This window comes from Pristis pectinata, chromosome 11, assembly GCF_009764475.1.
Source record: "Pristis pectinata isolate sPriPec2 chromosome 11, sPriPec2.1.pri, whole genome shotgun sequence".
Classification (NCBI taxonomy): Eukaryota; Metazoa; Chordata; class Chondrichthyes; order Rhinopristiformes; family Pristidae; genus Pristis; species Pristis pectinata.
In genome coordinates this window covers 43,132,714-43,147,050 of record NC_067415.1, presented here as the reverse complement: position 1 = coordinate 43,147,050, position 14,337 = coordinate 43,132,714, and the positions used below count along the sequence as shown (strand labels likewise).

The window sequence follows — 14,337 nt, the reverse complement described above, 5'->3', positions numbered from 1 at the left end:
ATACATATTCAATATAGGTGCTTCTCTTTTGATATTTCTGAATACACTGCTTGAGCTCAGACATGCTTGACAAAGGGGGAAAAAGGCACGTCCATAGATCTTCTTCCCTGTGTGTGCAAGGGGAGCCACACTCCGATCTCCAACAAGAAACAATGTATCTGGAAGCTAAGATTTTCTAAGATTTTTATGGTTTTCAACCTTGCGACCTTCACTGGGCAGACCTCCAGCTGCTGTCATTGAACTGCACTGCCCGTGGACATCAAGATCACTGAAGACTCTGAACTTCCTAGTGTTCATACAAACATATGAATGAGAAGCAGCAGGTGGCCACTCAGCTGCTCAACCCTGTTGTACCATTTAATAAGATCTTGGATGATCTGCTGTAACCTCAAGTCTGCATTCCTGTCTACTCACTAATCATGTTGTACATCACAAACTGGGATATCAGTTGCTGCCTGCCTGATCAACAACTGCAGGTCAGAGGATTGGACAGAATATATATTAAAAAAAACAGAAGAATGACTGAAAGATTCATAAGGAAGGAAAAATTAGAATATGACCAATCATCTTGGTCATACGAACACAAAATGCTGGAGGAACTTAGCAGTTCAGGCAGTATCTATGGAGGGAAATGAATAGTCGATGTTTCAGGTCGAGACCCTTCATCAGGACTGGAAAGGAAGAGGGCAAAAGTCAGAATAAAAGGGGAGGGGGAGGAGCATGTGCTGGCAGGTGATAGGTAAGTCCAGGTGAGAGGGGGAAGATAGGTGGGTGTGGGGGGGTAGTGAAAGGGAATGGTGTAAGAAGCTGAGAGGTAATGTGGAAGAGACAAAAGGCTGAAGAAGAAAGAATCTGATAGGAGAGAACAGTAGGTCATGGAATAAAGAGAAGGGGTGGGGGAAGGGAAAGAGAAGGGGTGAAGGGGCCATGGGAATACAAAGGTGGGGGGGGGCAGAAAGGAAAACAGAGGGGAGTGGTTACCAAAAGTTAGAAGAATCAATGTTGATGCTGTCAGGATGGAGACTACCAAGACGAGTTTCGACCCAAAACGTTAACGATTCCTTTCCCCCCACAGATGCTGTCAACCCACTGAGTTCCTCCAGCAGACTGCTTGTTGCCCCAGATTCCAGTATCTGCCATCTCTTCTGTCTCTATTCAATTATCATAATGGTTATGTAACACACGTTCGACAAAGTGAAGATATGATCAAAGCAACTTTAACATTCCATGTCACAGATTGGACCACATAACTGGCAGCAATGTGACTCTGCATCTTCCAGTCTTCTTATTCCCCTGATTTTTCTAATGCAGCTCTCTGTTTGTAGTTGTCCTTCACTCTTCAGAAGTCTACTGATTCCTTTGTAGTGTTTAATAATAATTTTTGACAATAGGCCTGAAAGTCTCACAGGAGGCACTTCAGTATAAATTGATGTAACAGTATTGGAGCTTATATGTATCCTTAATAAATCAGCTGTTCTTTGTTTTTCAATAAGCTCACTTTGACAACTGTTAATTTGCATTTCATCTGCTTTTGTAAAACTCCACAAAATCCTTCTTGCAAATAGAATTTCTTGAAATTGTCTAAGTTTGCCCTTCTGCTGTCACCCACTGCCTCAACTTTATGAACCCCTAACATTTCCCTTCAGCTATCATATTCCAGATTTTGACTTCTTGTCAATTATCTTCCATTTGTTTACTCTTGGATTTATTTACTCTCTCTAAAATGCATGAATATTTTTATACCAGGGAAAGAAATTTACATATATTTGAATATGTGAATAGCGGAACTACTTCTTTCCTGGGGATGAGTTGTTACATAAAGACTTCTTGTTAAAAAGTGAACTTGCTTAAAACTATTTTAATCAATGACTTACAGTCAATGCCACAGTTTGCACTGTTGTCCATAATTGTCAAACAATTTCCACTAGAGAGAAAACTATGTTACGGGAAGCTCTGCAACAATAATAAAGCTATGTCAAAGATGTCACTTCCCTACCTTAAAGAGGATTCTCTGCTTTAGGCAGCCAAACTTTCCCCATTGATATGACGTTATGAATAGCAACAAAGATAGCTTTATCATAAGGAACTGTGCTCATAGGAATTTCTCCACATGCCCAGAGGAATCATTAAGTGAAATTAACTGGTTTCATTAGAGATTGTTATAAAGAAGTTCTGTGATTAAAGCCTCAATAACTGCAATTGAACTACAATCTACACACTTGGCTATATCAGTGCTAGCCTAGGCAGGAAGGTTTAAGTCATGACAGACTCAGCAATTACGTTGCCATATTATTTGGTGTGCTGTGGGGTGAAGCACGGCGACCAGAGTATTCTACTAAAAGAGGAACCGCTGAGCTATGAGATGATGTGCTCTTCCTTAAACATGACCAATCAATGTTTCTGCATTACAAACTATAACATTAAAAACTGCCGTACAGTGACAATCACCAGTTTAAAGAATGGACTTCATGAACACTGTAATCCACTGTACACTTTCAGACATCTTTGGTGTCTGCTTTTCAACTAGTCCTGAAGAACAACAATCTGCTCCAATGCAGTAACAAGCTGGCTCTTCATCAGAGGAGCCTGCCAGTCTACTGAGCTGCAAAGACTTTGGCTGGTGTCTGCCTGTGCCTCAAAGAAAAAAGGAATATGCTACATCAGCCAAACCATTAGGCACTGCACCATAGAGTTTGCTGGAAAGGATTTGCTTGTGGCTTTTTCTTAAGTTCATGTTTCATTATGTGGGTATTCTATATAAACATTTACTACCTATTTATGTTCAGAATGACTGTGTAATGTTAAAAGTTGGTTTCCCCATGCTCCTTGATATCTCTTGTATTCTAGCAGGCATGTACCATGCATTTCCACTGGCACATTACTCTGACAAGAAGTGCCTAGCAAGCATGCAGTTATATATAGAGAGTATATTCATTGTTCTAGAAAGAGGAAGCATGTTAAAGGTCCAGTGGAAATTTACATACATTCTTCACTCAACAGAGGTGACAAATCTGTGACAACCCAATGCTGAAGTGAGAAGAACCCTCTCCTCCAGCTTGATAAGTCTTTGGGATTGGAAGAAACCCCTTCAGGTTGTTAAGACAGGCATCTGTTACAAGTGACTTCGTCTTGCAAAACAAAGTATTGTCATATTGTCACCACTTGATTGCCAAAGTTTCCATTGTTGCTACTGAGTTTGTGAGGTGTGCTTTTTGCTATGTGAGTTGTTTGGAATTGCAGAGATAGTGAGCAGTGGATCTTGCTGCCAGCATACCTGCACAGAGAACCTGGATCCTCCTTTGTCCACTTCTATCTGGAAGTGAATGTATCTTTCAGTGAAGCAGAGATCATGCTCCCTCTCCACAATCTGTATCTAGAAGACACCTCAGTTCAGAGCAGCACAAACACTTCTAGCAGTGCTGTTGTTTGTTGGATGGATGCCTTTTAAGGGTTGGAATTTTAGCATCAGTTAGCATGTTAATGTGTCAGCAGGTGTGTGATATTGAATCATTAAACACCATGAACCACACACTAACCTGCGCACCAACTACTGCGCACACAAAATGCAAATAGAATTCCACACAAAATCATGTGGAATTCCAGATTCCAGCTACATCAGCACTAATAGCCATAGGTTGGGTGCACAGTGCAAGTTTAATGTTCCTTGGTTGTATAATCGAATTTCTAGGACAGTTTCCTTTCATATTTCTTCCTTTAGATACATTAGCTCTTTTATTGGTTTTCTTTACATTTATTTGGTCCATTCTCCTGTGGAATTCCTGTAATTGTTCTTTCAAAATTCCAAGTGCAAGAAGCAGCTACAGGTGTTGAGTGGAAGGATTAATTTTGAATTACCCTATGTACTTCACTTGTCAAATATTAGAGGTGCACTTAAACAATAATGGGTGCTACAGTAATGTTCCCAATCTAATAAATTTAGTTCCTATCCTTCTCTTGTTGCTGTTGGCCAAGGATATACTTAAGTCCAAATAATTGTACCAAAGCAATGTCAATGATTAGATTTTTGGGTATTTTATATCTGTGAGCACCAAACTTAGATGAGCATTTAGTGCAGATTGAGCACAAAGCTTTGCTTGAAATTTAAGGATCTCTTGTACTCTAATTGTGTTTACATTTAAAATAATAATTATGAGTATCTTATGAAGTGACTAGACACTTACTATTTTTACACTGTTAATCATAAAAAATGAAAATAAAAATCATGACCATTATACTTGGAACTTAAATAACTATGTGTGCTTAAAATGACAATAACTATAGAGTAATAAAATTCAATTTTTGAAACTCTTTGAAATATATTTTTCAGAGCTCTATTTGACTATGATAAAACCAAGGACAGTGGTCTTCCAAGTCAAGGTCTTAGCTTCAAATATGGAGAGATTTTGCATGTTATCAACGCTTCTGATGATGAATGGTGGCAGGCACGAAGAGTTACACCAGAAGGAGACAGTGAAGAGATGGGAGTCATACCAAGCAAAAAAAGGTCAATAAATCAAGCACTTTATCATCTATTTGCTGAGCAATTGAATTCAAGTGTATTGAAATAATTATTCTATCCTCTGATTACCTATACCCTAAACATTGATCATTATACCAATGGTTGGAAAGGTGAAGATTTGCAGAAGGTTCACCTAAAAAAGGGGCTCAAGCTTTATTTGAACTTAAATTGAATGACGGAGCTGACTGAAGTGCTTGAGTAAACTACTTCTAGTCCTATTATTCATAATTAATACTTAAAAAAATAGAAATCGTTGTGTTCCAACAAACTCCTGGCATGATGAGGGCTGAGTCATTAGCCACTAGTCTTATGATCTGTTTGCCCCAGAATAACATAATGTTTTCACTGCATTTTATGTGAAAGTTTTATAAAACAATGTAACTATAATGACTTCTCAAAGTTTGGCTGACGATCAAAGCTTTTGCATCAAAATACAAATTCATCTTACATGTGGTTTAAAAAATTAATAGTATGATCCTTATGATTAATTGAATACCACTTCTGTGATAACATGGTCTTTCCAGAACAACACTAAAGTACTCTTTCAGCTAAGTTATTAATTTAGCTTCCTCCTCTGAGCCCCACATTTTACTTACCACGTACCTCCCACTGATCTGCCAGTGTACAATCCACTAAAATTAAAATCCCTACATCCCAAATTGGTCCCATCCCACACCTACCCCACAGCCATTCCAAATCTCTGCTAGCATCTTTTTTCTCCCCACTATCCTAAGCTCTAACAGTATCCCAATTTCCACCCAACTCCATCTATCTTTTTTTCTGGGCTTTTTGCTCCCCACTGGCCAATTCCCAGAGCCTGTGGCTGTGGGCCATCCTGAGTACAGTGGGGGTTAACATTTTTTAATGTCAAAAATGTGCAATTGACACTCTGTTACTCTGCCCATCTATTGCATCCTTGAGATGCACTGGAATTTCTGAACAATGTTCTTTCTTTGTGTGTACATTTGCTTCCTGCACTGAACTAACTTCAGTACCAACATTCAATGAAACAACTTGTACTATGATAAATTCAAATCTGAATGGAGCTTGCCAATTGTGATAGAAGAAATCCTTGCACAACTAGAGTTCATGCTTTGGCAAAGTTTTGAACATTTGATTATCTACAGAATCAAAAAGTCATGTGTTAAATAATTGAAGATTTAATTCATCAAAAAAAAACTTGCCTTTCAAAACAGATGTGAGTAACATTTGGGAATTATGGGAATAAGTTTCAGTTTAAGTGGGGATGGAAATCTAACAAGTACAGATACGTATGTTCTGCCTGATTTTTCTTTCCTTAGTAAAAGCCAGTTGATGAATCTTACAGAAGAATAACTGCTAATAATTTTTATCCCTTTCCATCTGAATACCAAGATTTCACGAAGTTCCTTTAACCAGGCATAAACCAAATTGTTAGAAACCTTTGACCTTGAGTGAACTTCTGACTCAATATCCTCTTCATCGTGAAGGCCATTTACATTTCTGCAATTGGCTGTCTTTGTCTGTACCTCAGCCCATCTGCGGCTGAAATCCATATCCATAATTTTGTTACCTCTGCACTTGACAATTCCAGGTCATCCACCCATTTTCCATTCTTCATTAACTTGAGCTTATCCAGAATTCTACAGCTTGCATCCTACCTTGCACCAAGGATGATTTACATATCAGTCCTGTGTTTGCTTATCCACTTTGGCTCCATGTCACTTTTGAAATCGCCATGTCGGCTTTCAAATCCCTCTTTGACTTTTTGCCACTTTATTTCCATAATTTCTCAGCTGGCAACCCTACTAGAACAGTATTACAGTGGACCTCCAACTTTCTATACCGATTATTATCACCGCCCATTTAACTGTTTGGGCCTGAAACTTTATCTTCCTCTTGTTAAACCTCTGACTTTGTCACCTTATCAAAATTTTTTTATCAAAGTATAATTCAAAGAGCTGAATTCTAGAGGTGAGGTGAGGGTTTCTGCCCTTGACATTAAGGAAGCATCGGACCAATTAAGCATTCAAGGAGCCCTGGTAAAACTGAAGTCAATGGGCATCAAGAACAAAACACTCCAATGGTTGCACAAAGAAGATGGTTGTGGTTGTTAGAGGTCAATCATCCCAGCTCCAGGACATCACTGTTGGAGTTCCTCAGGGCACTCTTGGGCCCAACCATCTTGCTTCATAAGTGATTCCCCCCCCCCCCACCCCGGCATAATACAGAGGTGGGAATTTTTGCTGATGACACAATCTAGGACAAAGCAACCCTCCACCACGCCAAACATTTACTCTCTACACCACTGTGCCCAGTGGCTGCAGTTACTCATTGAGGCTACTCCAACAGCACCTCTCAAATCTACAGCCTCCACCACTAAGAAGGACAAGGACAGCAGATATATGGGAATACCACCACCTGCAAGTTGCCCTCCCGATCACACATCATCCTGATTCGGAAATATACCTTAGGTCTTTAATTGTCACTAGGTCTAAATCCTGTAACTACCTACTGAATAGCATTGTGGAGGTACCTTAATAAGAAGAACTTCAGCAGTCCAAGCAAATGGCTTACCATCACCTTTTCAATGCAACTAGGGATGGGCTACAAATGCAAGGCTCAACTCTTAAAAAAATGAATAAATACAGCAAGAGTATATTCAAACAAGCAGTAAAATTTTCCAGTTTGGTGTCCACTGATCCAGGCGCACTTCAAGGATGCGTGCTTAGCCCATTGCTCTACTCTCTCTGCACTCATGACTGTGTGGCTAGGCACAGCTCAAGCACCATCTATAAATTCGCTGATGACACCACTGTTGTTGGCAGAATCTCAGATGGCAATGAGGAGGCGTACAGGAGGGAGATAGATCGGCTGGTTGAGTGGTGTTGCAACAGCAACTTCGCACTCAACGTCAGCAAGACTGAGGAATTGATTGCGGACTGCAGGAAGGGGAAGTCGGGAGAACACACACCAGTCCTCATTGAGGGATCAGCTGTGGAAAGGGTGAGCAGTTTCAAGTTCCTGGGCTTCAACATCTCAGACGATCTATCCTGGGCCCATCACATTGATGCAATCACAAAGAAGACACGCTCATTAGGAGTCTGAGGAGATTTGGTATGTCACCAAAGACTCTCGCAAATTTCTACAGATGTACGGGGGAGAGCATCACCACCTGGTATGGACGCTCCAATGTGCAGGATCAAAAGAGGCTGCAGAAGGTTGTAGACTCTCCATCACGCTGCATCATGGACACATCCCTACCCACCATCGAGGACATCTTCAATAGGTGGTGCCTTAAGAAGGCCGCATCCATCATTAAATACCCTTACCATCGGGGACATATCTTCTTTTCATTACTACCATTGGGGAGGAGGTATAGGAGCCTGAAGACCCACACTCAACGATTCAGAAACAGCTTCTTTCCCCCCCACCATCAGATTTCTGAATGGTCCATGAACACTACCTCATTATTCCTCTTTCGCACTATTTATTTATTTATTTGGTATCTAATAATAATTTTTTGTCTTGCACTGTACTGCTGCTGCAAAACAACAAATTTCATGACATGTCAGTGATAATAATTCTGATTCTGATATCACGTTCCATGTACTAGGTTAAAATGGTCTTTTCTTTACACTACCCCGAAGTAAAATCTTTCCAGCCACTACATTGCAATATTTTAGAGGCATATTTCTAAAACACATATTGCAATGAAACATTGTTCACACATACGAGAAGCAATTGAAATGTTCTTGATCTGAGACAAATGAATTATTAATACATCAAATGTACTTAATAAAGCCACTGTGTTACCAGTGCCAGCTAGTGGTTTTCCCCCAATATCTGGTTTTCCACACCAAAATGATCTCTAGAAGTCCTTCCACATTCAGCAACAATGACGCATGTATGGGTTGGGATCTGCACAAAAAATAAGCATTCTGAGGCTTTTAGAACTGTCAATGATTTCACTTTTCACAACAGCATGTCTGAGTAGAGAGTAGTGTATTGTTCTGAAATATGCACAGTAGGTCATTTGCATCACTGAACAGACTATACGATAACTATCACTGAACAAGGTGGGACGTGGTTCTGATCCCACTGTCAACCTGTAACACTGCTTATTCTTTGATGTTTGATTCACAGAGTAACACCCTTGTTAGTTTGGAAATGACAAGATCTGATATCTTCTGTTGCTTGCTGATTCTACTCATCTTGCTCTTTGAAAGTAGTACTCAATTAGTCCCAGGCCCCTACTCTTTCCCTGGAGCACTGCAAATGTTTCTTTCTTTTGTATATTTTCAATTCTTTTGAAATTTATTTTTGAATCTATTTTGACCATTTTAGGCAGTACTTTGCAAATCATAATATTTTGCTCTGCGTAAGAAAAAAATTCCCCTAATTGCCCCTTTTTTTCTCCCTCCATATGTGAGGGAGAGAGAGAGAGAGGAAGAGCAATGTGAAAATTTGAGGTTGAAGCAATGTTCTTTACAGTTATCTGAAATCAAGGAATATCATAACCAGAAATACTTAACACCAGTTTAAGAACACTACCGAAAAATGAAAGCAATTCTACAATTTCTCAGTCCTTGTGTTACTTTGGAACCTAAAATAATTTCTTTCCTAAAAATATTAGAAAACACAGGCTAACTAATACTTACAGTTCACATTGACCATGTCTTTTGTCATTTTCAGTAATAGTAATAACATGATTCATGGTTCTTCGTATTTTTGTTCTTCCAACTAAAGCATTCAATGATAAGAAGAATTCAAATAACCCAGATTTTTGGATGTAATATTTATGATTTCTGGCCTTTGAAATTTCCCCAATGAAACATTATCTTTAGGAAGGTCAAATGCTCAGAGTGTTCTGAATAGAGCTTTACTAATGATTAAAATATTTTCTTTGATTCATAATCAGATTTCCTTGAGACACAATAGCAGTACTTGATTAGCCTTTTATGTCACTTCAAACTGACTGGATGTTCTCCGGTGAGTAATCAACAGTCATATCAACATCTCTATACACCATTAATTATCACCAATATTTTCAGCCAGATGCAAATCCAGTGTTGAACAGTATAAGCATGTTTGATTTAGAGTCATGGAGTTAGTATCGTACAGCATGGAAACTGGCCATTTGTCTCTCCTTGTCCATGACAACCAGTTGATACCCATTCAAATTAATCCCATCTTCCAGCACTAGGCCTTCAATGCATTGGCAATTCAAGTATTTGTCTAGACACCTTTTAAATGCTCTTAGCGATTCTACTTCCATTATTCTCTCCGGCAGCAGATTTCAGGAACTCACCGCTCTCTGGATGAAAAAGTCCCCTCTCAGATCCTCTCTGAATCTCTTTCCATTATCCTAACTCTATGCCCTCTATTTTATTCAGCTCTGATAAGGGGAAATATTTCTGCAGCCTACCCTCCTATTTATAATCCTCATGATTTTATATACCTGTACCTCAACTATATCCCCTCTTAACCTCCTCTGCTCCAGAGAAAACAGACCTAGCTTTTCCAGTCTCTCTCTTCATAAATGAACTGCTCCATCCCAGGCAATATCCTGGTGAATGTCCTCTATACCCTTTCCAGCATTATCACATCTAAGTGCTACAGTGTGGGGACTATAGAATATTGTTCATTGCCAGGGTCCAGCCTATTTAGAAAATGGGATCAGCAGGAGAGATAATTGGGATAGGACAAAGGTAGACTGACAATGACCCTTTCATTGTATCATACAGTCATGGAGGTCATTCCTCTTAGTTAAAGCTCCACAAACATCACTTTCCTGCAAATGTTACAGCCTTTCTTGGACAGCTTTCAGTGATTTCATTAAGAACATCAGAAGCCCCAACCAGTCCAAATAAATTTAACATCCTGGATCTAAAATAATAAGAAAAACAGAAGGGCACTGTTTTAAGGTGAGAGGTAGAAGTTTTAAAGGGGATCTGAGGGGTACATTTTTTATGCAGAGAGTAGTTTAAGTTTATTGTCAAAAGCATATATACCCAAGGTATAACTGCCATGAAAGTTAGCTCTTTGCGGAAGCAACACAGTACATTACAAACATGTCAAATGCAAGTTAACATAGACTTAAATTAACATAAATTGTACACACATACACGACAAAATAAACTAAAATAAACATAACGACATTTACCTTGACGACTGTGAGGATGGCATACAACAGGTTGATATGTTAGGGCATGTCAACGTGAGAAAAGAGGATGTGCTGGAACTTTTGAAAAACATTAGGATAGATAAGTCACCGGGGCTGGATGGGATTATCCAAGGTTATTACGGGAAGCGAGGGAAGAGATTGCTGCACCTTTGGCAATGATCTTTGCTTCCTCGCTGGCCACAGGAGTAGTGCCAGATGATTGGAGGGTGGCAAATGTTGTTCCTTTGTTTAAGAAAGGGAGTAGGGATAAATCTGGAAATTACAGACCAGTGGGTCTTCTTTCAGTGGTGGGCAAATTACTCGAGAAGATTCTTAGAGACAGGGTTTATGGGCATTTGGAGTAGCATAGGCTGATTAGGGACAGTCAGCGTGGCTTTGTGAGGGGCAGGTCGTGCCTCATGAGCCTGATTGAATACTTTGAGGATGTGACAAAGCACATTGATGAAGGTAGAGCACTGGATGTGTAGTTAGAGCACTGGATGTGTAGTACATGGATTTTAGTAAGGCGTTTGATAAGGTTCCTCATGGAAGGCTTATTCAGAAAGTCAGGAGACATGGGATCCAGGGAAACTTGTCTGTGTGGATTCAGAATTGGCTCGCTTATAGAAGACAGAGGGTGGTAGTAGATGGAGTGTATTCTGCCTGGAGGTCGGTAACCAGTGGTGTTCCGCAGGGATCTGTTCTGGGATCCCTGCTCTTTGTGATTTTTATAAATGACTTGGATGAGGATGTGGAAGGGTGAGTTAGTAAGTTTGCTGATGATACAAAGGTTAGTGGTGTTGTGGATCGTATAGAAGGTTGCTGTAGATTACAACAGGATATTGATAGAATGCAGAGCTGGGCTGAGAAGTGGCAGATGGAGTTCAAGCTGGAAGAATGTGAAGTGATACACATCAGGAGATTGAATTTGATGGCAGAATACAAGGTTAATGGCAGGACTCTTAGCTGTGTGGAAGAACAGAGGGATCTTGGAGTCCACGTCCATTGATCCCTCAAGGTTGCCACGTAGGTCGATAGGGTTGTTAAGAAGGCGTATGGCGTGTTGGCCTTCATTAGTTGGGGTATTGAGTTCAAGAGCAGTGAGATAATGTTGCAGCTGTTTCGCTCTGGTTACTCTGGTTAGACCACACTTGGAGTATTGTGTTCTGGTCACCTTATTATAGGAAGGATGTGGAAGCTTTAGAGAGGGTGCAGAGGAGATTTACCAGGGTGCTGCCTGGATTGGAGAGCATGTCTTATGAGGATAGGTTGAGCAAGCTAGGGCTTTTCTCTTTGGAGAGAAGAAGGATGAGAGGTGACTTGATAGAGGTGTACAAGATGATAAGAGGCATAGATTGAGTGGACAGTCAGAGACTTTTTCCCAGTGCGACAATGGCTAACAGGAGGGGGCATAATTTTAAGGTGATTGGAGGAAGGTATAAGGGGGATGTCAGGGGTAAGTTTATTACACAGAGAGTGGTGGGTGCGTTGAACGCACTGCCGGCAAAGGTGGTGGGGGTAAATACTTTAGGGACATTTAAGAGACTCTTAGATAGCCACATGAATGATAGAAAAATGGAAGGCTATGTGGGAGGGAAGGGTTAGATAGATATTGGAGCAGGATAAGATGTTGGCTCAACATCATGGGCCAAAAGGCCTGTACTGTGCTGTAATGTTCTATGTTCTATTTTCTATTTGTACAAGTTGTGAGAAAAAAAATATAGTCCAAGGTAGCATTAAGGTTTTTCAGGTCAGTTCAAGAACCTGATGACAGTAGGGTTGATATCTGAAATGCGCTGCCAGAGGAGGTGGTGGACTCAGATACAATTACTACATTTAAGAGGCATTTAGACATACATTTAAATAGGCAAGACAGAGAAGGATATGGTCCTAATGTGGGCAAGCAGGATTAGTATAGATGGGAAAAAAGTCGGCATGGACATGGTGGGCTGGAAGGGCCCATTTCTGTGCTCTACAACTCTCTGACTCTATTTGCTTAGTTCATGTGGCTGCCATGTCAGGTACAGTAAGTTAAACTTTTGCACTATAGATTGGCATCAATTTGAAATATCTACTGTGCATGTTGAGTATGTGGAACATATAAAATAATGAGAGAACCCAGAGTTCAAACAATATCACACTAAAAATTGTTGAAGATTATATCTTTCGTTACATCTTTCAACAAAAAGCATCCAGCTCATCTTTGAACAAGATCAAAATTTGTATTTCCATTATCTCTAAGAGTAGCTAACAAAATCGACAACCTGTTTATTCACTGTGTCTCTTCCTAAAGATAATGATGCATTTGAGAAATCCCAGACTCTTATCAAATTTGGTCTTCTTTCTCTGCTTAGAATGTTAACTATTAAAATTCCTTTTCTGTTGAGTATTGGACCAGATTGTCCTAAATCTGACCCATATTCCTCTCTCACCACCCATGATTGCTGCTTGCTCACATTTACTTTTTCCAGATGTGAATGGCTGAATGGGCTGACTCTCCTCAACTTACGGGGCATCCTTTGAGGTCATGCAAGTTCTGAATGGCCATTAGTTTCCAAGTAGCTATCATATCCCGAGAACTTGCCCCAAGAATGCAGTAACAGTCTTTGACAGCTCACCAACTGTCAAATGCTTTTAACAATTTTATGATGGCTTCAATAGAGATGTTTAAAACTATTCCGTTCTATTAGATTAGATAAGATAAGATAGCTTTATTAGTCACATGTACATCAAAACACACAGTGAAATTCATCTTTTGTGTAGAGTGTTCTAGGGGCAGCCCACAAGTGTTGCCATGCTTCCGGTGCCAACATAGCATGCCCACAACTTCCTAACCTGTATGTCTTTGGAATGTGGGAGGAAACCGGAGCACCCGGTGGAAACCCACCCAGAGGACACACGGGAAGAATGTATAAACTCCTTACAGACAGCGGCCGGAATTGAACTCGGGTCGCTGGTGCTGTAATAGTGTTATGCTAACCACTACACTACCGAGCCTGATGAATCAAGAATTTTGAAAGTTACAGTATATGTAAATGTAACAAAGAAGGCTAGAAGAAATAACTGTCCATACCCCTTCCTCCTATATAGTGCAGAATGTGGAAGGTATAGACAGGGTTGCAAGTCTGTGTTCCACCCCAGTGTGCAAACATTACCCACTCTACTGATAACATGCCACAATTCTGACTCGCAGCACTTAACTTGCATTTATACCTGGAATATCTTTGTTAATGTTTTGACACAATAAATTGGCCTTTTGGTTTCTATTGCAATCTAGGTGTTTATTGAAAGTATTTTTTATTGAAAATACCTGAACTTTTTTCTAATGTTATATTAAAGCAATCATGCTGATTCTAGATAGGTATTTTTCATCTTCAGGTTCCGTATGTGCAGTTACATATCCATTCTGTTGAGACAGAAAATGGTTGAATTGATGAAAAATTTAGCAATGATTTTAAAATGAATTTTGACTCATTGTGTATATCCTTATTGTAATTTTGAACTGCTAAAGGAAGGGTTTAGGGTGTTAAATATAATTTGACAAATGACATAAGAATGTAAATCTAATTTTTAAAAGTGATGTGTAAGAATTGTAACAATCAAGCTACTTATTGCATTCACCTTAAAAATGATTTTTTGGTTTACTTCTGGAGCACTGAGTTCCAGAATTTTA

At 39.7% G+C, this 14,337-nt stretch overlaps 1 protein-coding gene across 3 annotated transcripts in view; it reads left to right on the top strand.

Annotated features, from left to right (window-relative positions):
• The window catches only part of dlg2 (discs, large homolog 2 (Drosophila)), a 567,102-nt gene that overhangs the window by 500,487 nt on the left and 52,278 nt on the right, over nt 1–14,337 (top strand). For all 3 annotated transcript variants that reach the window (XM_052026014.1, XM_052026016.1, XM_052026015.1), the window contains exon 18: nt 4,328–4,504. In XM_052026014.1, the coding sequence (XP_051881974.1) occupies nt 4,328–4,504 (177 nt within the window). The remainder of the gene's footprint in view (nt 1–4,327; nt 4,505–14,337) is intronic.